At 42.8% G+C, this 27,211-nt stretch overlaps 1 protein-coding gene across 1 annotated transcript in view; it reads right to left on the bottom strand.

The window, feature by feature from the left end:
• The window catches only part of Cyth3 (cytohesin 3), a 66,054-nt gene extending 39,521 nt beyond the window's left edge, over positions 1-26,533 (bottom strand). The window contains exon 1 of the mRNA XM_031338647.1: positions 26,340-26,533. Within this exon, the coding sequence (XP_031194507.1) occupies positions 26,340-26,532 (193 nt within the window). The 5' untranslated portion in view covers position 26,533. The remainder of the gene's footprint in view (positions 1-26,339) is intronic.
• Between the last annotated feature and the right edge of the window lie 678 nt (positions 26,534-27,211).

The raw sequence follows: 27,211 nt of genomic DNA, 5'->3' as shown, positions 1-27,211 counted from the left end.
GATGGAAGAGACAACTAAAGTGTCTTTATCTCTAGGGCTTGAGCCTCACTCTGTGAAGACATAGTGATGTTGGTCAGATAGGAAGAACAGGCTCAGTGCCTATGCAGAGCATGAGTAAGACAGTTAGGAAGCCATGCATACATGTCTACTGCTGAGAACATAGATCTTTAAAAGTAGTTCTACATACATGAGGTAATGAGCGTGTTTAATCAGTTGATTTAACTTAACCATCCCATACATACAGCAAAACATTATACAGTAGGGGCCTCCAGCTAATGGATAAAGGTACTTCCCTGCCAAGTTTGGTGACCCAAGTTTGAAACCAGGAACCTAAATGGTGTCACAACAGAGCCAACTCTCACAGGCTGTCCTGACATTCACATGTGTCATAGCACATGTATGTCATCCCCAACATACTTATTAAAAACATAATTATTAAAAAATTAAATAAAAGGACTACCTAGCACATTGTCAATATACACAAATTTTGTTACCCCTGCCTTAATAAAACTAGGAAGAAGAAAAATCCACCTTAAAATTACATTACCAGATAGATAGGCTCATATGGGTGACTGGATCCACCATCTAGAGACAGCACACCAGCCAGACACAGAGAAGCAGAACAGAGTCCACCTGGGCTTTTCTACTGGCTGCTTCTCAGAGAGCAAAAGACTGGGACTGGAGGGTTTTCTAGATCAGCATCTATTCATCTATGGGGTTTATTCTCTACATCTCTAGCACTTGTGAGCCCACCGCAGCAATGGTGGTCTCCTAATTCAGACTTGACCCATCACCAATAGGTGAGTATGGAACTGAGTAATTCCAGGGATTGCCACAGAGGTGAGCTCTGTCTTCTAGTCACCTCACACACAACAAGCACCCCATCATTCCCATCATTCCTCTTAGTATACCATCCATTCCTGCTTAAGTCACTCACAGTGCTTATTTCTTGGCTTTCATGGAAAGACCACATTCTCTGACCACAGAACCATTAAGTTAGAATTCAGCAACAAAACAGTCACTACAAAAACCATTTGTTTAGAAATTAAGAAACAATCCTAAAAGGACATTATGTTAAATGAAGTAAGACAAATACCACATGTTCTGTCTCATATGTGGAAGCTAACAACATGGACATCAAGTAGAAGAGAAAACAGTCATTACAACAGTAAGAAGGGGGAGGGAAAGGGAATAGAGAGAGGGTGGGTAGCATGTTTCAAAGCACAGTTAGCTAGGAGGAAGGCGGTCTGGTACTCTAAAACACAACAGGGTGGCCAGATGCTAGCATCTGCCACATAAGAGGCTCCAGCAGGAGGCAGGAGTTTCAGGCCATGCTGGGCTACACAGACCCTGAGAGGGGAGACCTGAAAGAGTGGAATCTGAGGCACAGAACAGTGAGTAGAGATGCTAATTACCTGATTTGATTAGTGTACATTCTATACAGGAATTAAAACCTTATCTCAAATAATATGTGCAACTATTATATTCATCAAAAAGAAAAAGCTAAGGATCCTAATTGCAAATAAGTTACTGGTCAAGAAGACATGGTAAAAAATTGTTTCTCATAGTAAAAATGTTTTAAAGACCCAAAATGGAATGAGTGTGTAAAAATGTCACATACCAACATTTCTGGGCTATAGTTCTAACACTTAGAAAACCAAAGCTAGCACGATAATTTTAGAAAACAAACTGAAAATGTAAGAGAGGCACTCACTTTTTAAAGTAAAAAAAAATTACTTAAACCTAAAGAAGAAAATGAAACACTTAATTTTTGAAAATGTGATACACTGTAGCCATTTTGGAACAGAACTTGGCAGTTTTTCAAAGACTCAGTCTGCTTAACAGTTCAGTTCAACTCCTAGGTGTATATCACAGAGAAGTTATGATGCCTGTCAACACAAAGACCCACACTATTGACAACAGTCAAAAGGTGGAAACAGTCCAAAAAAAGGAGACATTTTATATATATATATATATATATATATATATATATATATATACATACATACATATATACACACACTAATACATACATACATACATACATATAGACAGACAGACAGGGAGGGAGGGAGGGAGGGAGAGGAAGGGAGAAAGGGGGAAACAGTGAGAGAGAGGGAGAGACAGAGAGAAGGGGAGGAGGGAGGAAGGGAGAGAGAACACGTGTGTGTCTAGATAGGTAAGAAGAGATATCAGATCACCTGGAACTGGAGCTGTACATAGTTATAACCCACCATTGTGGGTGCTAGAAACCAAATCTGGGTCCTCTGTAAGAGACGCAAGTAACTGCTGAGCTGTCTCTCCAGCCCTCAAAACCACATTTTTTTAATAGGGAAGGTTGAGAGTAGCTAAGAACAGACAAAACCAACTCATGGTGATAGAAATCTGAGCAGTGGTTAATCTGAGGGTGGAAGGTGCTGCCTAAGAAAGGGCCTGGCAGAGCTTCTGAGGTGGTGCTAAGTGTTCTATTCTGACGTGGGTGGTCACTACCCAGTGCATGTATCCAGCATTTGCAGACATAAGACAGCTTGAGCTCTAGGGAACACTTAGCATATGAGCACTTTGTTAGTCATATTCCTGTCACCGTGACAAACATACATCCAAAATAATCAGCTACAAGGGAAAACGTTTATTCTGGCTTGGAGTTTCCGAGGTTTTAGTCCATAGTCGTTTGGTCCTGTTCCTTCTGGGTTTGGGGCAAGGGACAAATGGCAAAAACAAACCACTGCATGGCCAGGACTAAGCAAGTGAATGGAATCAAACAAACAAACCAAATAACAAAAACCCCAAGAATCTAAAAATCCCCTTCAAGAGCACACTTTTAATGAATTTTTAGATTTTTTTCACTTCCTCATTCTAAGCCCCATCTCTTCAAGGTCTACTATCTCTCAAAAGTGCCATACTGAGAACAAAGCCTTAACACACAAGACTTTGGCAAGTATTTGAAATCCAAACTATAGCACACTAACCCAAACTTAATTTATTATCACATAATTATTATAAATTCAGGGTAATAAATTATTATCACATAATTTATTACCCTGAAAGGTCTCCATCTAGGGGCTGGGGAATGGTTTAATGAGTTAGAGTTGCTCTGCAAACATGAGGAACTGAGTTCAAATCCCTAGCACCCATGTTAGAATTCAGGCATGGCTATGCAAGCCTGTAACCCCAGCATCAGAGGAGTGGAAGTAGGTGATGCCAAGAACTCCATAACCAGCTAGCCTAGCCAAGCCAGTGAGTCTTCTGGTTCAGAGACAAATTCTGTCTCAGTGTGGAAAGGTGGAGAATCTGCTCTGGTCTGCACATGTGCACACATGGGCAGTTACTTCATTAACACACACACACACACACACACACACACACGGGCAGTTGCTTCATTAACACACACACACACACACACACACACACCTTAAAAATTTTAAAGACTACACCTAAATAGTTGACTCCTTTCAACCCTTGATGAATAAAAAAAGTGTTTCCTAAAAAAATAAAAGCACTAGGGCTGGTGAGATAGCTTAGCAGGTAAGAGCACTGACTGCTCTTCTGAAGGTCCTCAGTTCAAATCCCAGCAACCAACCACATGGTGGCTCACAACCATCCGTAATGAGATCTGATGCCCTCTTCTGGTATGTCTGAAGACAGCTACAGTGTACTTATTTATAATAAATAAATCAATCTTTGGGCCTGAGCGAGCTGACTGACGGGAGTGAGCAAGGTTGACCAGAGTGAGCAGAGGTCCTAAAAAAGTCAATTCCCAACAACCAAATGAAGGCTCACAACTATCTGTACAGCTACAGTGTGTACTCATATGCATAAAATAAATAAATAAATCTTAAAAAAAAAATAAAAGCACTAAAATACTTTCTAAGAACAGACAGTAAGAACCAACGTTTATCGGGGCTGGCGAGATGGTTCAGCGGGTAAGAGCACTGACTGCTCTTCTGAAGGTCCTGAGTTCGGATCCCACCAACCACATGGTGGCTCACAACCACCCGTAATTAGATCTGATGCCCTCTTCTGGTGCGTCTGAAGACAGCTACAGTGTATTACACCAGAGCGAGCAGGGCCGGCAGAGGTCCTGAGTTCAATTCCCAGCAGCCACACACATGATAGCTCACGGCCATCTGTACAGCTACAGTGTACTCATACACATAAAAATAAAATAAAATAAATCTTAAAAAAAAAAAAAGAACCAACGTTTATAAGTGACTCCAGCTTCAAGAACACAGACTTTGTATAGAATAGCCTATTTTTTCATCCAAAGTTACTGCCTTTATGTCACAATAGATAAAATTGTTTTAAAATTAGCACATTGTATAGGTAGATTAAAAACAGCAAAAATTGAGAATCAGAGCAGTCAGTATAATTTTTAAATGTGGACCTCATCTTTATACAATGTTGCATATTAAAAAAAAAAAAGGTGGCATTGCAATGTCCTCAAATTAGCCTTTTGGAGTCCATATAAACATCCTCTTGACAACTAGCATGCCAACCCACAACTGTTGCTCTTCCTGTTTGATGATGCAGTCAGCCACCACCAAGGAACAGAGGAACCACTGTAGTCCTGTTACTGCTGTAGTGGTAGAGGGCAGTTTACTCCCTGGCTCCATCCAACAAAACTAAACCACAAAGACCAAGGACACAGCCAGCTCTTTAAAACACACAACAAACATGTTCCTTTAGAGTCTCTGATTCTAACTGATTTTCCACAGCCGTTTTCTACCATGTGGCCTGTGAACCTTCTCCACCAGAACCACTCGGAAGCATGTATCTGGGGTTGAAATATGCTCAGTAAGTAACTGCTGACTTCACAAGTATAATGTCTGGAGTCTGGGTTCCCAACACTACATACAAAGCCAGGTACAGCCGTGTGAATCTTTAATCCCATGACTGGGGAGGCAGACAGGAGGATCCCTCAGAAATTGCTGGGTGAACTCCAGGTACAGTGAAAGACCTATCCACCAAATAAGGCAGTGAAACTAGACACTGACCTCGGGTCTCCATGTACCCCCCCACACACACACATACCTGCACATGTATATTCACATGCACACATACAAGTGCATGTTTGAAATACAATTCCAGACCTTTTCCCAGCCCTTTCAAATCAGAACCTCTAAACATGATTTTAAAGATTCTGAATTTTAAAGAGATTGTGGAACGATTCTATTAAGCACAAAAATTTGAGAACCACTGCTAAGATGGGCTGGGGAACATGGAAATCCAAATGCATGGGCATGGTGGGCTAAGAATGGAAGCAGCACTGTGGTTCGGATCTGGACTGGCTTCTTTCATGGGCTCCTAGTTGAGGTCCTGATTTCCAATGCAGCACTATTCATAGCCTTTGAAAGGGGATTACATCATGGAGACTCTGATCTCATCCACAGGCCATATTGTAAAGTGGTGAACCCTTTTAGGGTGGGGCCTGACTGGAATAAGTAGGTCACAGGAAATGTACCCCAAAAGGGGCCCAGCCTCTTTCTCACCCTCTGCTTCCTGCCACCATGAGGTGAACAGCTTTCATCCTCTACATTCTTCTGCCCCTACATCTGCCCCACCACAGGTCTACAGCATGAACAGAAACTTCTAGAATTTCATGGACTGAAGCCTCTGAAACTGAGAGCCAGAACAAAATGTTCTTCCTTTACGTTGTTTGTCTCAGGTACTTTTAATAGTAATATAAAGCAGACAGTAACCAGGAAACTACAAGCCAGATATGGTAATACACTCTTAATAGTCCAAGCATGTGAGAGGCAGAGACAAGGCTATACTGAATTTGAGGCCATCCTGAGCTTCATGAAACTGCCTTAGTCACTGTTGTATGGCTGTGATGAGTCAGCATGACCAAGGCAACCCTTATCAAAAAAAAAAAAAGAAAAGAAAAGAAAAGAAAGAAAGAAAGAAAAGAAAGGAAAAAGAGAAAAACAAAAGCATTTAATTGTGGCTGGCTTACAGTTTCAGAGATTTAGCCCATTATTGTTTTGGCATAGAGCACAGTAACACGCAGGCAGACATGGTGCTGGAGCAGTAGCTGGGAGTTCTACACCCAGATCCCCACACAGCAGGAAGAGAGACACTAGGCCTGACTTGGGCTTTTGAAACCTCAAGCCCAGCCCAATGACACACTTCCTCCAACAAGGCCACACCTACTCCAACAACAAGGCCTAATCCTTCTCAAGCAGTGCCACTCCCTGATTACTAAGCATTCAAATACATGCGCTATGATGGCCATCCTTACTCAAGACATTGCAGAGACTTTGGCTCAAGAAAACCAAATAGAAGAAGACTAAGTCTCGGAGAAGTATTATGTCTCAAATCTTATATCTACCGCATACTAGCTGGGTGACCCTGAGCTACTCGTTAAACTTCATGTGACTCAATTTTCTCACCTGTAAAAGAGGCAATACTACTACTTACAAAAGTTAGCCACATCTCTTCTTGATCTTGAGATTTTAAAATAAGTACTCTACTTTTAACAAAAACAAGAAATACTTTAAAATTTTGAAGAATACTTGAAAAATTAACAGTGGACAATAAGACTTTCTACCCTCAAAAGCATGCAAGGAAATAAATTTTTTAAAAAGATTTATTTATTTATTATATGCAAGTACACCATGGCTCTCTTAAGACACTCCAGGAAAGGGCATCAGGATCTCATAACGGATGGTGAGCCACCATGTGGGTGCTGGGATCCGAACTCAGGTCCTTCAGAAGAGTAGTCAGTGCTCTTAACTGCTGAGCCATCTCTCCAGCCCAGGGAATAAATTTGTATATCAAACCTGATAGGGTGATTCTTTCTACATCCAGAAGTTGAAGTTATGGAGGAAAGAGAAAGTTTCACAAATATGTGAATTGGAGCTGTGTGGAGACACTCTGGAAGATGGTGTGCCAGCCTCTCACAGAGCTAAACACAGGCAAGCAATACAAGCCAGTGCGGCATTCCTAGAGACTTACCCAGCAGAGCTGATGGGCAGGAAGACCTACCCATGAATATTTATATATTCAGAGCTGCCCATATCTAAATGCAACTGTGATGCCCTTCAATAGGTGACTAAAGAAACTGATCATTCCTACTATGGAGGAAGAGTATGCAGAAATAAAATAAAGTATAAAGCTGTGTTAGTGAGATTTTCATTGCTATGACAAATACTTTTTTTTTTTTTGGTTTTTCAAGACAGGGTTTCTCTGTGTATCCCTGGCTTGTCCTTGAACTCACTCTGTAGACCAGGCTGGCCTTGAACTCAGAAATCTGCCTGCCTCTGCCTCCCAAGCACTGCGATTAAAGGCGTGCGCCCAGCTTTTTTTTTTTTTTTTTTTTTTTTTTTGGCTATGACAAATACTTAAGAGACAGTCTAAGGATGAGATTCCTTCCCAGAAAAACCATAATGATCCAGCCTCCTCATCTCAGCCTCCAGGTCCCTCTCAGATATCACCCACCTGGGCAATGTCCTCTCCTTGTTGGCAATCCCTTCTCCTGAGCTCTGCTCACACTCCCCAACCCCCCTTCGGATTTGATCGATAGCTTGACTTGCCCCAATCCACTAGTAAATTAAAGACCCACAACTACTGCTTAGAAGACATCACTCTGGAGCAGCCATTGTTAGCAAGCAAGCTAGAAGCGAGAGCCTGACTGAAGACTCAGTGCTCCAAGGTCAAGTCCAGGGTTTCACTCCTGGCTCTGTCCACTGGCTAAGCTGTGTAAGACTAGATTCCTGTGTTTCCCTTTAGTTATTTAAGAACATGGAATGTTTGCTTGCTTGCTTGTTTATTTCCAAGACAGGGTTTCTCTCTGTGGCCCTGGCTGTCCTGGAACTCATTCTGAGGACCAGGCTGGCCTTGAACTCACAGAGATCTGCCTCCAGAGTACTGGGATTACACAAAACATCATTTACCATCATAGCCAGGTATTGAAATATGCCCACAATTCCAGCACTTGAAGGGAAAAGGCAGGAAAAGTCCAGCGTATTTGAGACCAGTCAGGGCTACATACTAAGACTACCTTTTTAAGACACCAAAATCAACCATTATAACCATTTGTGGGGGTGGAGTGCACAGATGAGCATGCCTGTACCCGGGGACTGAACCTCGGAGCTGACTGGTTCATACAAATGAAGCACTTTCCTGATTGAGCTACATTCCCAGCTCCTTCATGACCATTTTAAAATAATTTTATTTATTTTTATTTTATGTGCATTGGTATTTTGCCTGCATGCAAGTCTGTGTGAAATGTCAGACCCCCAGAATCTTGTGAGTACTAGGAACTGAACCTGAGTCCTCTGTAAGAGCAGCCACTCTGTAAATGCTCCCAACCACCCAGCCATCTCTCTCCAACCCACTTCATAACCATTTTTAAGAGTGCAGTTCAAGGACTGGCAAGATGCTGAGCAAATAAAGACACATGGTAAAGGTGTTTGGCACCAAGCTAGTTCCAACTCTGGAATCCACATGGTGGAAGGAGAGAATTGACTCTCTCAAATTGTCGTCCGACTTCCACACATTCTGTGACATGTGTGAATGCACAGCACACACATGTACACACACAGATAGATAGATAGATAGATAGATAGATAGATAGATAGATAGATAGGTAGGTAGGTAGGTAGGTAGGTAGGTAGGTAGGTAGGTAGGTAGGTAGGTAGGTAGATCAGTAGATAGATGATGGATGGGTGAATGGATAGAAAGGCTCCGTAGTGCTAACAACACTCACACATCTTGCAGATATACATCTGCATTAAATACGAAGCTAACCCGACTGTTCTTCACCCTTGAGAGTCACCATCCAATCATCTGTCAGTAGGAACATGACCACTTATGTCTATAAGGGGTTCTGGGAGAGGCTTACTACACTCAGCCAATGGCACCCTCAGGGTTTATCTAGGTTCTAGTAAGTGATTTCCCTCCTTTGAAGAAGAAAAAAAAGTGTCTCACTTTGTAAGCCGAGGCTAGTCATGAATTCAAGGTGATCCTTCTGTCTCAACTTGCCCACGGTACTGGAATTATAGCATGTACAAGTCTAGAAAAAAGCAAGCTCTTCCTTCTAATGGCTAAATAATATTCCATTGTAAGAACTTGCCACATGTTTATTCATTTGTCAAAAGAATATTTTATTAGATTTATTTTATTTTATATGTATTTTGCCTGCATGTATGTATGTATACCATATGTGTTTATGTGGTGCCTGCAGAGATCAAGAGGGTACTGGATCCCCTGACACTGGAGTTATATAGATCATTTTGAACTACCTTTACATGCTGAGAATCAAACCTGGGTCCTCTGCAAAATGAACAAGTGTTCTTATGATTGCACTATCTCTCCAGCCCAGTTTCCACTTCTTATCTACAATCAAAGGACATGTGGCGTTCCACGCTTACTTTGTCAAGGAACATCCATACTACTCTCTGTAACAGTTATGCCTTTCACATTCCCTTCCACAATACACAGGAGCTCCGGTTTCCCCAGTGTACCATCTTTAATGGCAAACACAGGGAACACTGCTTTGCCATAACAATGGGAATGCTATGTATCAGTATCACCAGTAGCATCAATGCTAAATTATTCAGTTGTGTCTACAATAACACACAGTAGGTGCTCAGAAATTATTTCCTGGATTGGATGCAAGCAGTATGCCCCTGCAGCATATTTAAATGACAGAGGGCAGATAGATGGAGAGAATTTTCAGAATACTTACAACATAGGTTTTTCCCTTTCCAAAAATTTGCTCAAGGGATCGGAGGCATTTGCTTATTAATGTCTTATAAAGAGCTGTTTCATGGGGCTGGAGAGGTGGCCCAGGAGATAAGTGCACATGCCGCTCTTTCAGAGGATCTGAGATCATTGCCAGTATCCATATTGGTCTGCATGTAACTCCAGCTCCAGGTAATCTGATGCCCCCCTTCTGACCTCTGTGAGTACCTGTATGTATATACACATACCCACACACATATACACATGATTAAAACATAATAAAAATAAACAATTTCTTTAAAAGAAAGTTGTTTCAATATGGTCCTAGTGGTTGTTTATTTTATGGTCCTAGTGAATTCCTGAAAATCAGTCCCAGCACTGGCTGCTGTGTCAAATTATCTACAAAACAAAATTCGGGGAGAAAAAAATATCTCTAATGATACGTCAGTAATATTTTAACTATTTTTGTGTCAAATAATTTTAAAGTTGGGATGCCTTTAATGACATTGTAAGATCTACACAACACAATGAGGCAATGTGATCCTGGTTTGTGAAATACAACCTCAATCTTGGCAAAACATCCCTCTTCCTTTTCCTCCTGGTCTTTAAATAACCAGTGAAAGTAAGTCTTAATCCTCTTGGCCTGCAACACCCAGGGCCCTTGAGAACCAACAGTCTAGGCAGGTGCAGTTCCTCAGTGACTCTCATTACCTTTGAGCTCTTCTAGTTCCCTAAGAACAAAATCCATTCCTAGATTCCTCATCTAATGCAAGAGTATACCCCAAAACGAGATGAACACTGCATCCTAGAGCTGGCAAAGCAAGAGTCTATCACTCTGGGGATGCTCTCCTGGACCACCTGACAGAATTCCACTCTATATGGTCCCAAGATCCACGACTGAACATTCATCAGGGCACAGACACTCATTTTTTGGTCTTGTAGGAAGGCTTATGGATGTAACAGGGAAGGACAGGGGTGAGAGGTGAGATATTCCCTGTACCTTTACTAGTCGCCACAGTTTCTTAGCATGGCTTTAATGGGCCCACCATGGAATGTGTAAGATGAAAACAGGCCAAATGATATTGATAACTGTATATTGATAACTGTAACTGTGAAATGGCCCCAAAGATGGACTAATAGATAAATAAGGGGTGGATAAACAGACAGATAACATGATAAAGCACACTAGGCAAAAGGCTAATTCTAGATCGGGGACAGTAGTCGCATTTGTTTCTAACAGGGTCTCAGGCAGCCCAGACTGACCTTGAGCTTACTATATATCCAAAGATGATGACCTTAAACTTCTGATCCTGTTTTCATCTTCTGAGTACAGAGATTACATGCAAGCACTACCATGACTCATTTATTCAGTACTATGAACTGAGCCCAGGGTTTCATGCATACTAGGCAAACCACAGTAACAACTAAGCCACATCCCAAGCCCTCAGCCTAGTTACTATGAAAATTTTCAACTTTTGGGTTTTATTACTTCATAATAAAACACAGAAGAGAAAAAAAAAAAAAACACAGAAGAACATTTAGATAAGTTCCAGGCTAGCCAGAGCTACATAGAGACCCTGTCTTCAAAAAAAGGGCAGGGGCATAAGGAGGAGAAAAGAAAAAGAAAGAAATGAAGGATCTCTAAGAGCCACTGTGCCCTTCTCTTCTACCCTGAAGGACACACAGAACTGCCAGGACTTCTCACAGCAATGTAGAATCTGCACTGTGATACAAGCAGACTTAAGACATCGGTTGCAACCAGTGAAGCATCCCTGCAGAAGGCTGAGCCTCTTTCTAGCTGTACTCACAAAGTCAGGATAAAGACAACAGTGTCATTTCAATCAGCTTTAGACACAAGACTCAAAATTCTTTTAATAAGAAACAAATTTTCAACCAAATGCACCTAACATGAAATAGTTATTTTACATGTGAAGAGAAGAGACTCAGAGGGAAGGTCTCCTGTGGCTCTGTGTGTAGCTATGCTGGGGTAGGGGTGGAGCATGGCCAACGGTCAACATCAACTATCTTTGTCCACACTCCCCACCTTACTTTTGGACACAGAATCATTCAGTGGGGCCTGGGTCTCAACTGTTCATCTAGACTTGCTGACCAGCAAGTCCCCAGGGATTTGTCTGTCTCCAACTCCAAGTTCATCGTCCCATACGTAATATGTAGTGCCAGACACACAGATTTTTACATGGATGTTGAGAAGCTTGTGCGGCAAGCACTTTTACCCACCAAGCCATCCCAAGCTGTACCTTTGAGCACATTATCTGTGCCTCTCCTCACATGCAGGAGTGCTGCAGACAGAGCATGCAATTCCAGTGGGAGCACCCAAGTCAATAAAGAAAGGCCCGGTGAATCTGAAGGTTCCTGATGGTCCCTTTGCTTCAAGGAGCCCAAAGAAGGAACTACTCCACAGCTGAAGACACAGCAATCCACAGAGCTGTGGAGAAGCTCCCTAACACAGACAAAGACTACAAGCTGGAAAAACATCTTTTATGGCTAAAAAACTTCTCAAATTTGAAACAAACTCCCCCACAAACCTATAAATTCAAGAAGTTTATCCAAACAGGATAAACCTAGAAATCTATGCCAAAACACATCATAAATACACCTCTAAAAGAGAGGGAAAAAGATAAAAGTTTCCAGCCAGAGAGAAGAATGCCTTACCTAGAGGAGAGAGACATCCACTCAACAGTGTGTTCTCACCGAAGCCTTCCCAGCCTGAGGAAATAGCACAACATTTTTCAAGTGAAGAAAGAAAGAGCTGTCAAAGCTGAACTGTACATCTGACAAAATTATCCTTTGGGAACTAAGAGGAAACTGAAACATTCTTGAACAAAGGAAAAGCAAGCTGTATTTGCCAGGGGCAGAGCTCCCCTTGAAGGGCAGTGTAAGGCCACAGTGCAGGAAGGAATCTGAGAGCTTTAGAGAGAACAGTTGGGATGCCTAACTGTGATGATACCCCACCTAAGTTTGTCTCAAGTGCAGTACACACCTTTAATCTCAGCACTCTAAGGAGGCAGGAGATAGTGTGAGTTCTAGGTCAGCCTGGTCGACAAAGTGAGTCTGGGACCTTGCTGTATGTATGGGAGGATATGCATATGTTACGGTGTGAAAAGGCAACCTGTAAGACAGTTATCTCTACCACACAGAGTGCAAGAATCACATTCAGGTCATTAGATGGCATGAAAGTACCCACTAGCAGTCCAGTGAGATGGCTCAGCAAATAAAAGCATGTGCCACCAAACCTGATGACCTGAATTCCATTCCCAGCACATGGTAGAAGACAACAAATGACTCCCTCAAGTTGTCCTCTGACATCCATTTGCCATGGGAGAAGCATATGCACTTGCATTCGGGGGCACACACGTATGCACACACACACACATACAATTTCACTAGTTAAGTACTACTGATAAATCAGGTACTTCTTTTTGGGTAGTATTATATATACACTTTATACCCTGTCAGAAAGACTCGCTGACAGACTGGCTAGACAGTCCATTCTGCCTGACCATGTGGAAAGCAGAACTTAGGATGCAGCTCTGAAGCACAGTGTTAAAGGTACACCCTAGTGTCTTACTGTTGATGAAAGAAAGGCACTAGCAGAAAGGGATGAATTGGAAAAAATTTATGCACAAAGGGACTAGGAAATTTTGGGCCCTTTTGAAATGTAAAAGCTAATACAAACAGTTCTAACAAAGCACATACAAGACCTGCATGCTGAAAACTACACTGAAGAAACAAAACAGGACAGCACAGCTTCATGGGTTTGAAAACTCACCAGAGTAAAGATGTCAGTTCTCTCGGTACATGGTTACAATGTCACTTCAACCAAACCTCCAGCTAATTTTTCTTTTTGTAAAGCAAGGTGAATAGTACACAGCTGTAATCTCAGCACTCGGGAGGATGAGGCAGGAGGGTCAATCAACCTGGCCTAAACAAAACAGCAAAGGAAAAGCAAACCAACTAGACATACCTTATCAAGACCAATTTCCTGATTTTGGTATTTATTATGGTTAAGTATAGTTGCAGTAACGTGTTACAGTTATACAAGATGCAACAATGTCCACAAATGGGCTAGGGGTTATTAATACCTCTGTATAGAATCTTTGTAACTTTCTACAATCCTACAACTACTGCCACATAAAGTTCAGCCAACCAATGAAATGATCCCTTCACATTGCCTAACTGGAAAACAGGAGTTTTCTATATATCCTGGTGACCTGACAATAGGGCCTGGCCTCCCTGGTCTCTAGGGCCACAGATCCTAGACCACCTGTGGTGTGAATGCCAAAGAAAACTAGCAGAGGGAACAAGAAGCTCATGAGGGTCAGAGGGAAATAACTGCGGCCACCTTGCTCATCACAGTCTCTGAGTAGGAGGTGATCGACATGCTCATGAAACACCAGGCAGAATTTCCAAAGCAGAAACATCAAGGTCCATCTCTGAATGGATACCAGATCTTGCTAATTAAATACATGATTTCAATGAGACATGTTGGTAACACACACTGCTGTCTCCGTTTCAAGGCATGGACCCAGCTTTCTGTATGTTTAAGCCTGTCACAGTGATGATACTGAACTAGAAGAATCATTGACATTTCTGACACTAAATTGTCAGAAAAAGAAACACACACACACACACACACATTCTAAAACTTTAGGTGACAGTTCATTTGGTTTGATAAACATGACAAAGGAACATTTTAGAAACTAGTTCTAAAGAGCACTGTTTAAGCAGGTATGGCAGTGCATGACTTGGAGTATGAGGCTAGTATGAGCTACACAGAAAGATCCTACAAAACAAAAGGAAAGAACAAAGGAGGAAGAGGATAAAAAAATACGGAAGGGCTAGAAAGATGGCTCAGAAGTCAAGAACACTTTCTGTGAAACCAGAGGACTTAAGTTTGGTTCCTAGCACCCATATTCAGTGGCTCACAACAACCCATAACCCCAGCTCCAGGACTACCAGCATCTAGAATCACCTAAGAGGTGAGCCTGTCTGCACACCTCTGAGGATCAGCCTAGATTAGGGTAGCTTCTTGGCAAGTCTATGGAGGTTTGTCTTGATTACATTAAGTGATATATTAATTTTGGGCAAGGCGATTCATTCCTGGGCAGGAGTCCTGGGGAAGAGCCGAGTATCTATATGCATGCGCTCCTCCCTGATTCTTGCCTGTGGATACCCCATGACCAGCTGCCTCAAGCTCTGGATGCCTTGGCCTCCCCATCATGATGGACTAACGTGAAACTATGAGCCAAAGCAGGCCCTTTCCCCCTCGAGTTGCTTTTGTCTGACTATTTCATCACAACAAAAAGTACCTAAGGCATGTGCTTCTTTTAAAACTTTGTGCAAAGAAATGAATAATTCAGCCAAGCACCAAGGCACATACCCATTAACCCAGCACTTGAGATGCAGAGGCAGAAGGGTTACAAGTTTAAGGCCAATGTCAGCTCTATAATGAAATCCAGTTTCAAATTTTTAAAAATTAAATTAGAAACCAAACCACAACAAAGGTATGGTAATTTAAAAATAAAAATCTTCCAGGTAGTGGTGATGTGCACCTTTAATCCTAGTACTCGGGAGGCAGAGGATGGATCTCTGAGTTTGAGGACAGCCAGGGCTACACAGAGAAACCCTGTCTTGAAACACCCACACCTCCCTCCCCCCAAAAAAGCAAGGATCAGGTGGTCCTGGGTGTGATCTGAAGCCCTACATAGCACAGGGTGTGATGACAACCTGTGAGCCAACACTCTGCAGGTCATCAGGTCAAGGTCATTCTCAACTACCTGTGAAGCTGGAGTCCAGTCTGGGCTGCAGAAGATCTTACCTCAAAGAAGAATTTACTTTACTTTTTGTTTGTTTTTTTGTTTGTTTGTTTGTTTTTGTTTATCAAGACAGAATTTCTCTGTGTAGCCCTGTCTGTCTGTCTTGGAACTCAACAGCCTTGCTAGACCAGGCTAGCCTTGAAATCATAGAGATGAGTTCTGCCTCTGCCTCATGAGTGCTGGAATTAAGTCATAAATTTACTACCACCCAACCAACTTTCATAGTTAGTCTACAAAAATCAAAATGTGTTAATGCTGTTCTAAAGTAATTTTAGCTTTCATAGGATGAAAACAGTCAGGTCAGACTGAGGTAAAGTAAAACCAGGCCTCTTTCACCACTCTGAGGTCCACACAACACAGCACTCAGAGGCCCACTTCCTAGACGTCAACTCTGTTCCCCCTGAACCACTCCTCTTCTCCCCTGTAACTTTTCTCTTTCCTACTAGCTCCAGTCCATTGATAATAAACATGTTCCAAGCCCTCACACCCCACCCTTTGAAAATACACATTCCTTTCTCCTCGTGTAAACTATGTGAAAGCATGCTAATCTTGAATTCTGCTTCTCAAAAACGGATGATTTGAGTATGAACAACAACTTCAAGTTGGTAGGTAAACACTGGAGCATGTAAACATCCAATGATACTCTGACAAGAGAGTATGATACAAAAAAATAGGCAAAGAGAGCAACAGACTAAACTGCAGAACTTTAAAGCAGATAATCACACATTAAAAGTATTCAACTCAGAAGCTTCCGTGTGTGTGTGTGTGTGTGTGTGTGTGTGTGTGTGTGTGTGTGTGTATACACACTCCTAAATGAAATCATCAAATAACAGGAGACACAGAGTCCCAATTGGCCATCTCTTGTCATCAAATGAAGCTTCCTATACTGGAATTGGATTACATTTAATTGAATTGTTGGCCAAAGGGGTCCTGTGGGAACTCTAACTGTTGCCGAGACTATAGGTTGCTCTCCACAACTGACAGCAAGGTCCCATTGCTGAAGACAATACCCACACAACTCATTGAACATGGAAAGAGTGAGCTGGTGCCCACACAGAGCCTTTCACCTATGTGTCTTTGGTACAGGAAGGTATTCTGTTTGCTAACAAAAGCTACCAAGCCAGCCACAAATCCTTTGACCTAAATGGTGTACCGCCTGCAAGATATAGCTTGTGGCACAGAAATTGCAGGAGTAACCAACCAATATCTAATCTGATTTAAGGCCCACGCCATGAGATGGAGCCCATACCAGACATTATTTGGGTGACCAGCAACTAGCTAGCCAGGGACCTAGGAAAAAAACTAAAATCACTGTTTTAAAAACAAATGACCAACAACAAAAAACATAGTAATAAGATGACCCCTAATATCCTAATGGCATTCTACTATACTCATAGGTCAGGGCCTGGCTCAGCCATCATTGGAGAAGCTTCCTCCTACAGCAGATGGGAACAAATACAGAGACCACAGCCAGACAGTATGCAGAGAGTGAGAGACTTGGGAACACTCAGCCCTACTGGGATTCTCTAACCCTCCCCTCAGGGATCAGAGAACCCACAGAAGAGGAGGCAAGAAAAGTGTAAGAGCCAGACACCAAGAAAAAAAAGCCCAGGCCTGCACCAGGTCCTCTGCATATATATTATGGCTTCTGGTTTGGTGTTTTTATGAGATTCTGTTTTATGAACATGCAAACAAGTAGTCTCTTGTTCTTGTCCTCTGGGGCTCTTTTCTGCTTGTTTGTCTTGTCTAACTCCAACCTGATGGTTCTTTGTCTTATTTTATTTTATTATTATTATCCCTTAGAAACCTTTTGTTCACTAATGAAAGACAGAAAGGGAGTGGATCTAGATAGGAGGGGAAATGGACAAGAACTGGAAGGACTAAAAGGCTAGGAAATGGTAATTGGGATGTCTTATGTGAGGGGAAACATCTATTTTCAATAAAAAGAATGAACTTAGTAGTCCCTTTAGAAAAGTATGCTGGGATGATGGAGTACCAACTGGAAAAAGATCAGGTTATACTACTACCCCTCATATAATATCCAAAACTCCACTCAAAATGGGTTATGTGAGCTCAGGGAAGAGCAAAACTGCTGGAAGAGAAGTGGAGGTAAAGCTGCAGGGCCTCAGGTAGTCAGAACATTATCACATGACAGAACATTATCACAGGAGCAGGAAGAGAGGTGCAGCAGGGCCTTGGGGCATTCCTAGAACTCAGCTCTCGAGATGTTAAGGTAGGAGGATGACAAGCTCTAGGCCAACCTGAGCTACACAGTAAGACCATATAAAGACAGCTGGAGGAAGAGCTCAGTGCCTAAGTGCACAACTGCTACTGCAGAGGACCCAAGTTAAAATCCTGGCATCCACATGGGGTTCACAATCATCTGGAATCCAAGTTTCAGAACACAAGACACCCTCTTCTGCCTTCCAAAAGCATTAGGCATGCACATGGTACACACACAGGCAGTCAGTCAAAATACTGATATACATAAAATAAAATTAAATTTAAAACATTATTATGTACAAATGCCAACAAACACATGAAAAGAGGCTGAGTACTGTTAGTCATAGAGAAATGCAAATCAAAACCACAACATTCCATTTCATACGCATGAGAATGGCTTTAATGTTTTAAAACATAAAAACTAGTGTTGGCAAGCATGTGAAGAAATTAACTATCCTACAGTGCAAGTGGTAATATAAAATGGACTAGTCACTGTGGAAAAGGTTGTTGGCCTCTTCTGAAAGTTGAACATTAGATGACCCAGCAATGTGGCTTCTCTATACCTGACAACAAATACTTTAAGCAATGTTCACACCATTCACAAAGGTGGAAACAGGAAGCATCCACCAAGCTGAGTGGATAGAAAACAGCTGTGGTAAGGGCTAGATGGATGGCTCAACAGTTAAGAATAGGTGCGAATCTCCTAGACAGCCCAAAATTGCTTCACAGCACCCATGTCAGGCATCTCACCATCTTCTCCCATTCCCTGAGCATTCCCTACTCTGTAACTCCAGCTCCTGGTGATGAGATGTCCTCTTCTCTTCTCCTTATACTTACATATGTACTGCCCCCAACACACATACCTGCATGTGCACATACACAAATTTAAAAATAATAAATCTTTTTTTAAAAGTTGCTGTATGGCAGTGGTTAAGAGCACTGACTGCTCTTCCAGAGGTCCTGAGTTCAATTCCCAGCAATCACATGGTGGCTCACAACCATCTATAATGGGATCTGATGCCCTCCTCTGGTGTGTCTGAAGACAGCCACAGTGTACTCATATACATAAAATAAATAAATCTTAAAAAAAAAAGGTTTTGTATATTCTTACTTATACTGGAATCCTATTCAAGTAGAAAGAGAAACTACCAATACATGGCACAATATAAATAAAGCACAAAAAGATCACACTACACTAAAGAGCACTGGCTGGGAATTTAACCCAAACAGGAATAAGGAATCTTTTGAGGCTAAAAAAGTTTTCTAAAGCTAAACTAGGTGGCAACTGTCATTCAATTGTGTACTCAAAATGATAAATGTTATATAGTATGTAAAATGTATCTCCGAGAACTACCTTAAAGTACAGATTGCTGGGGACTAGATACATGGTCCAACAGGTAAGAGCACTGGCTATTCTTCCAGAGATGTTGAGTTCAATTCCAGCACATGAAGGCTCATGGCCGTCCATAACTCCAGCTCTAGAGGACCCAGCACCCTCTTCTGGCCTCTGCAGGCATCAGGCATGCACACGGCACAGTCATGCAACACATGGTACACAAGCCAAACACATGAAGAGCGTAAGCACTCTTTTATTCATACATGCAGGATAAATACCCTATTAGGTTTTATATGCATAAAACAAAATAAGTAAACAAATATAGGCTGTGGAATTGGTCATTTTGCTTTGCAATCCTAGCATCTAAAACCCCTAGCTTCCTACTCTGTCTCATGTGTCTGTTTCATTGTCACATTCTGTACATTTTAAATGTCAGGAAAATGGGACAATGCAGCACGGGTCACGGGGAACTGAGCACCTGTAAGGCTGGTTATGTGGGAATCTGAAGCCGAAGGATCACTGACGTTTAAGTTCAAAAGCCAGCCTGAGGAACTCTGTCTGATCTAGGCTTACACACACACACACACCTACCCACCCCCCCACCCCCACCCACACCCCTAGGAACATACAGAAGTACCCAAAGGCACTCCTAGAAGTTTAGACCAACAAGTAGTCCATCATTACTGAATAAAATTTCTAATATTAATAAAGTCTATAAATAAAATAAATCAAGACAGTACAGTATGTCATAATGTTCAGTAAGATGTTTACACATCTTTACCACATATCCAACTAACTGTAGTAGAAATGCTCTGCACACAAAGACCAAACTATGGACTAAACATTGATGAAACTAACAAAAAATTTAATCTTCAGATTATCATGACAAAAAAATAAAAATTAGGTTTTTCTTTGAACAAAGAAATCAATCTTAAGTGTTTGTTAATCAGTGTCTTTTGACATATGCCTAATGAAGTAAGTCACTAAGTCTAATAAAATGTACCTCAGGCAGACAGTATATGAAAGAGGATGGGGGGTGAAATGTTAAAGAAAGTGAGACAGGGTGCAAGCAAGGATACGCACGCATGCATCATGTACATGTGCCTGGCTCCCAATCCAACCCAATGAACATATGTGTATGCATGCATGGAGGTCAGAGGACAACTAGTGGGAAACAATACTCTCCTTCCACCATGTGGGTTTTGAACTCAAGGTCAAGGCTTGGCAGTAAGCGCCCTTACCCAGTGAGCTGTCTTGCAGCCCTCCCCTTCCTTCTTTCCTTCCTTCCTGCCTCCCTTCCTTCCTTCCTTTCCTTCCTATTTACTTTTGTTTTCATGTGCATGGGTACTATGCCTGAGGAGGTCAGGAAAGAGTGTTGGGTCCTCTAGAGCTGGAGTTACAGATAGTTTGAGCCACCATGTGGATGGTGGGAATCAAGCCCCAGGTCCTCTGGAAGAACAGTAAGTGCTCTCAACCACTGAGCTGTCTCACCAGCTTCCTTCTTACATGGAGAATCTAAACAGTCTCCACATAGACTGTCTCCCTACACCGATCACACACAAGCACAAATGATGTTTTTCAGCCAGTTGGCTTAAGGAGCCTTGGAGATGCTTCCTCCCTTCTTGCTGGGAAAGCCTGAATCACTACTCCCTCTGAGGCAAACTGGATACAGCTGCAAAACATCTGGCATTCCATTTCCCACTCACAAACATTAGAAGGTAGAACACTTGAGGAATTTAATGTTGGGGTGGGGGTAGGGAAGTGCTATTTTAGGACACAGTGGGCAAAGAGGGGTGTAGCCCATCTGGTTTTCATCTCACAACCCAGGCATGAAGGTGAAGTGAGAAGTGGAAGCTGAAAAGGCTGCAAGGAATTCTCCAGCCACTCTAGGGCAAAGTCCTCAAGGAGCCTGTGGCCACATCTCAACACTACACCAAGCCTTCGCTCTCCATCAGGGCCCCAAAGAAAAGCCACTATTGTAACATCTCACAGGTGGTCAGAACACCAAGGTTCCTATGGAGCAGAGAGTGAGCCAGAAAGGTTGCAGTTTGAATTACAGGGACCAACTGGAGAGGGCAGGGCTGGCACATGGGTAGACTCTGCCTCTCTTCTAAACCCAAAGTAGCACAAGAGGCTTTTTACAGAAAAATCACTCACAGCTCAGAAACACTACTTTTTTTAAAAAGGGAACATACTGAAGAAAAGATTTCAGGAGACCCAATGGAAGACTGAGAAGTTTACATTTCAGAGTCTGAAGCCCGTAGTCAGTGGGAACGCTTTGCTCCGTCAGAACCAAAAAGAGGAGGCTCTATGTTCTGCTGCTGCACACAGAGGATCAAGTTTTTTCCTTTGGTTAGGGCAACAGTTTAGCAACCCAGAGAGAAGTATTCTCCCAACTAACATTTCAATAATTAGGGCCTGAGAAGTGCCTTAGCAGGTTAAAGGGGCTTGCCACTCAACCCCAACAACCTGAGTTTGGATTCCCAGAACTCACAGAAAACCTGACATAGAGATGCATATCTGTAACACCAACAGCCCTCCCTGCCTTAGATGGGAGGCAGAGGCTGGTGAATGTCTCACAGATCAGGGGCCAACTGGCTCTAGTAGGAAGAAAAGCAATAGCAGAAAACCCTCCCTTAAACAACCTAAAGCTGTCCTCTGACCTACACACTTGCACTGTTACATGTGGGAAAGCCACCTCCCAACACACACACACACACACACACACACACACACACACACACACACCTTGACCTAGAATTTTTTTTTAATTAGCAATGTCCAGTGTGGTGGCATATGACTTTAGTCCCAGCACTTGGGAGGCAGAGACAGTCAAAGGGAAATATGAGTTTTGAAGCCAATTTGATCTATATGGGGAGTTCCAGGCCAGTTAGTACTACAATGAGATCCTGTGTCACACACACACATACACCATGAAATTAGGAATGAATGTGAAAATATGAACTTTTCCCTTAGCCTACATTCTAAAATGCTCACTTTTTACTGCTAACCCGAGGATCATATAAGAATGGTCTAAAAACCAGAGGAATATTCAAAGCAAACATTCTAGCACTCCATCCCAGCCCACAAGTTATCTTCTTGACTCTTTATTCTATCCAACCATCTGAAACGACTGCTGATAGTGTTTCAGTGTCAGAGGCACATTAGAAAGCAGAGCACACATGTACACTGCATTCATAAAGACAAGTCACGACTGTTTGCTAGCTTCAAAGTGCATGCTCTTCCATGACCATGGGACAGAAGAACACACTCAGCATGCCCTCTGGCCAGGCCTCTGCTCTAAATACTCAGCCCAAATGTGGTGGTTAGGGGGAGGAGAAGGGCTAGAAAGAAAGGTCTTTGTGAGCTAATGATCAAGTTCTTGATTTGTGTGGGAGGGTAAGATTCAGGGGTCAGGCCACACTGAAAGAGCTAGGCTGGAAGCAAGGACCCCCCCCACACACACCAAAATGGCCTTATTAAAAAGAAAGAAAGAAAGAAAGAAAGAAAGAAAGAAAGAAAGAAAGAAAGAAAGAAAGGAAGAAAGAAGGAAAGGAGAGAAAGAAAGAAAGGAGAGAAAGAAAGAGAAAAGAAAAGTGGAGGCAAAAGAACTTATCTATAGCCAAATCAATGGTCAACTTTTAACATTTAGCTTCTAGAAATCCAGGCTTCCTCCCCCAGCTAAGTGGCCTCCCACACTTTCCTCCACAAAAGGATTCCCTCAATTCAGGCATTCTGCCTCATTTTTTAAAATGTGCCCCTTCTCATAGGGAACTTCCTCCTCCCATTGGCCTTATCACCCTTCCCTTCATTTATCTAAGGGGACTCAGAGTCTACTTTTGTTAGACGTTTTTATTGGTGGCCCATGAGTTAGAGGCTACAGTGACAAGGAGGAGCATAAAGCCCTTTGCAACTGCTTCATTCTGAAGGCACTGAGTGCACACAAACAGGATACAGGGAGCCTCTGTAGAGACGCAAACAACTGCAAGTTCTCTGAGGAGAGCAACAGATGTTTAACAGCTGTCCAGTGACAGTCTGAAATAGTGGAACAGAAGGTAAAACTTGAGCTAGCCAAATGAAGTGTAGAGGGAAATCCAAGGAGGAAACAGTTATATTCCAGTTGGCTGGGAAGCCCCATGCCCTACTGACTTGTGTCTCCCATTGGCTGCTCGGCTACAGCTGGAGAAAGGAAAGCAGCCCTGCTGCTCTTAAGTGCCCCAAAGCTGGTAAAATCTGCTTCTAGTTTAAAAATACAGTGCCTCTTTAGCCTTCTAAAGATGTGGAATTTTACTACTACCAGCTGTGCTTTAGCTCAGAGAGCAGGCTTGCTTGTCCAGGCAAGGCCTGGGAACCAGCAATCATGTGCCCACAGCTCAACTCCACCTTCAGTGTGCCATGGAGATTATTTACACAGGATATTTCATCTGATTAAGTCCCCGTTTTCTGGTCTAGTGACTGGAATTTACAGTGACTGTACATTAAAACTCAGGAAATTTACAAAGCTTATTCAAGAAGTAAACAAAACTCACAACTCTCAGGAAGCTCCTGAACCCTACAAGAGTCACAAGGTCCCTCCCCAAGATTATTATACAAGCTACAACAACTGCTAAAGAGAGATTTTGTTCTAGACAGAGGACAAGGAAACTTGAGGTGAATGAAGAATGCCAGATGACTAATGCAAATACCAGAGCTAGTCAAAAGTAAAAATGAAGCCAAGTGTGATAGTGAATGCCTGAAATCCCAACACTCAGAAGTTGTAGGCAAGGGGATAAAGAGTTCAAGGCCAGCCTGGTCCATGTAAGATCCTGTCTCAAACAAACAAAAACAGGATTCCAAAGTACATTATACCTTACTAACAATCAGACTTAGAAAATTCTGTGCTTTGGGGGAACTGACAAGATGGCAGAAAGAGTGTCTATTTAAATAAAAAAGAGCTGCATTTTCACACAGACGCTCACAAATATCTGTAACTTTAGTTCCAGGGAATCTGATGCCCCCTTCTGACCTCTGAAGGCTCCAGCATGTACATGGTGCACATAAACTCATGCAGGCAATACATTCTTATGCTTTTCAAGACAGGGTTTCTCTGTGTAGCCCTGGCTGTCCTGAAACTCACTCTGTAGACCAGGCTGGTCTCAAACTCAGAAATCCGCCTGCCTCTCAAGTGCTGGGATTAAAGGTATGCGCCACCACTGCCCAGCTGCATTTTTTTGTTTGTTTGTTTGTTTGTTTAGTAGCAACTGCTGAACAAAAAGGCATTTGGGACACATGAGCATTTTTTCAATGCTAACTAATCAATTCATAAACAATTCATAAAGATAAGCCTGTCATAGGCAAGAGACTTCTAGATCTTCTAGGTGATCAAGAAGTTATCTCCCAGAATAACCCACTAAGAATCAGAAAACTGCTCAAACTGGGGAGGGGCTTAACACTGGCCTGGGACACTGGCCTCACTAAAGATACTTCCTAAACACCTCCCAGCACCAGTTCATCACCCTGGAGAGATCTGTGGATTTCTTGATAAACACTACACTTTATGACATTCCAGGCAATCCCACAATCTGGTTATTATTGAAACAAACCAGAAGACAAGTGGGCCTCTGACCTTGGATATACCTACAAGAAGTACCTACTAGGACTGGAGAGCCAGCTCAGTCAGTAAGGTGCTTGTACCACAAGAGTGAGACATAAAGCTGAGACCCAGCACCATGCAAGGGATGTGGGAGTGGGGCAGCACTCTGATGGCATGTGCTTGTAAATCCAGTTCTAGGGAAGTAGAAATAGGACTATCCCTGGGCTTGCTTATGAGCAAGTCTAGCCTAATTAGCAGCCTAAGTCTTGATGAAAGAGTCCTATTAAAAAACAAACAAACAGGGGGCTGGAGAGATGCCTCAGCGGTTAAGAGCACTGACTGCTCTTCAAGAGGTCCTGAGTTCAATTCCTGGCAACCACATGGTGGCTCACAACCATCCATAATGAGATCTGATGCTACAGTGTAATTAGATATAATAATAAATAAATCTTTTTTTTAAAGTAGAAAAAACAAACAAACAAAACAAAACCAAGGTAGACAATGAGGAGTAACACAGGAGGTTGACCTCTGGTCTCCATACCCCTCAACATGAATGAGTACCCCCATATACACACATATGCACTTTGTACATACTGACTGAGCAGGCTCCAAGTCTACTGCAACAAGAGCTCATCAGGATCTCTACCAGGTGTTCCCATGTCTTACCTTCTAACTGTTCCTCTCCCCAGCTGCTCCTTCTCTGCTCCTGTGAAAACTATCAAGAGCACAGTGACAGATGGATCACACTGTCATGGGCTGTCATGATGGGCAGGCTGCCATCACAGAATGAAAAGATCTGTGTCATGGCTCCTGAGCCCTTCTGTTGTGAGGCTGACCAATATGTGTATCCATGCTTGATAAAAATCAATCAAAAAAATCAACAACAAAAAACAAATGAAAACAAACCAAACCAAGTAACTCAGAAAACCTTTGACAGCACCAGCAACAACCAGGAGCATGTGATGGCAGCTGCAGCAGAAGGCACAGGGCTAAAGCCAGACTGCTCATGTGGCCTGGCTACGGCTAAAGCCCTGGATCTGGCTCTAACTGCCACTTCCCTTCCCTCTGGTCCGTTTCTGGGTATGGCTTTCCAGACAGCCTGTAGGTTCTGAGACTTCCCCCCTCCTCCTTCCATACTTACACGCTTACATACTTAAATTAACTAACATCATCTTCTGTGATTTGCAACCGAGAACTATGGTGGCACAGGGCACTCTTGGCATTCTGCCTCCCTGCAGTCTTCTGCTTTGCTTGGCCACAGCAGCTCTCCCATCCTCCCACTGACTTCTCATTCTTTCTAACTCAGGTCTTTTCCCAAGTACCTTAACTAGTACTGGCAAGACCTTATTCTTCAGTCGCCATATTACTCATTGTAAACTTTCCTCTGGTTATCCTTATGCTCAATGCTGCTGGAACTTCATGCATCCCGAGCACCAACAGCCTTCAACTACAAAATACACGTCTTCACTAGGAAAAGCCATACATACTTCAAGGTGCTGGCAGAGTCACCTGCCGCCTGGTCTTCTACAGTCCATTTCTACCTTGGACTCAACTCAAGCCTCTGCTTTCCACTATGTCAGACCAGCCCTAGCTTCTGCCCAGAGCGAAGACCACCAAATCCTGTGGACTGCACCTTCAAGCATAGTTGATGCAGCTGCAGTTTCTACCCACTTCATGCCCTTACCATTTCTCCAGCCTCTACACCTTCTGTCTGTCTGGACTGCTGTAACAAGATGCTCTTGATCAAGCTGCTTAGAAAGTACAGAAATGTATGTCTTCCAGTTCTGGAGGCTGGAGTCTATGACTGGTGTCCAGAGGAACGTCAGTGTCTGGTGAGAGCTGTTCTCAAGATGGCCATCTTTTCGCTGTGGCCTCATGGGGTGGAAGATGCAAGCAACTCTCAGGGGTCTCTTTTATGAGGGCACTAATCCCCATTCATGACCTAATCACCATCAAGGACCCCCACTCCTAACCATCACCTTGGGGCTAGGATGTTTTTTTAAAATTTGTTTTATGTGTATGTGAGTGTTTTCCCTGCACATATGTATGTGCATGCCTGATGCCCATGGAGGCCAGAAGAGGGCATCTAATCCCCTGGAACTGAGGTTACAGATGGTTGTAAAATTCCATGTAAGTGCTGGGAGCCAAACCTGGACTTTCTGCTAAAGCAGCAAGTGTTCTTAACCCTCAAGCCATTTGTCCAGCTAGGGGTGAGGATAGGGGAGATAGTGCTAGGATTTCAACAAATACATTCTGGAGCTGGACATCCATAGTCCCAGCTATTCAGAACGCTGAGGTGAGAGGATCACTTGAGCTAGGAGTTCAAAACCAGACTGAGTGAGCGTGTGTGTTGCTGGCTGAGTCCAGAACCACATGCCAGCTAGTTAGGGCCATTCTGAATCACGAAGCACCTTAATGGTTACACTCGACTTTTCAGAAAGCTGCCGTGGGCTCTTCCTTCTACAAGGAAGTCACTTACCTGGAAGTGGTGACTAAATGACAAGATGAGTCGAGAGCAGGCAGTCCCTTCCAACTCTCATGTACACAGTCTCCTGA

Source organism: Mastomys coucha, unplaced genomic scaffold (assembly GCF_008632895.1).
Source record: "Mastomys coucha isolate ucsf_1 unplaced genomic scaffold, UCSF_Mcou_1 pScaffold22, whole genome shotgun sequence".
Lineage (NCBI taxonomy): Eukaryota > Metazoa > Chordata > Mammalia > Rodentia > Muridae > Mastomys > Mastomys coucha.
Note: the sequence above shows the minus strand (reverse complement) of the source record. Positions and strands in the feature narration are given on the sequence as shown.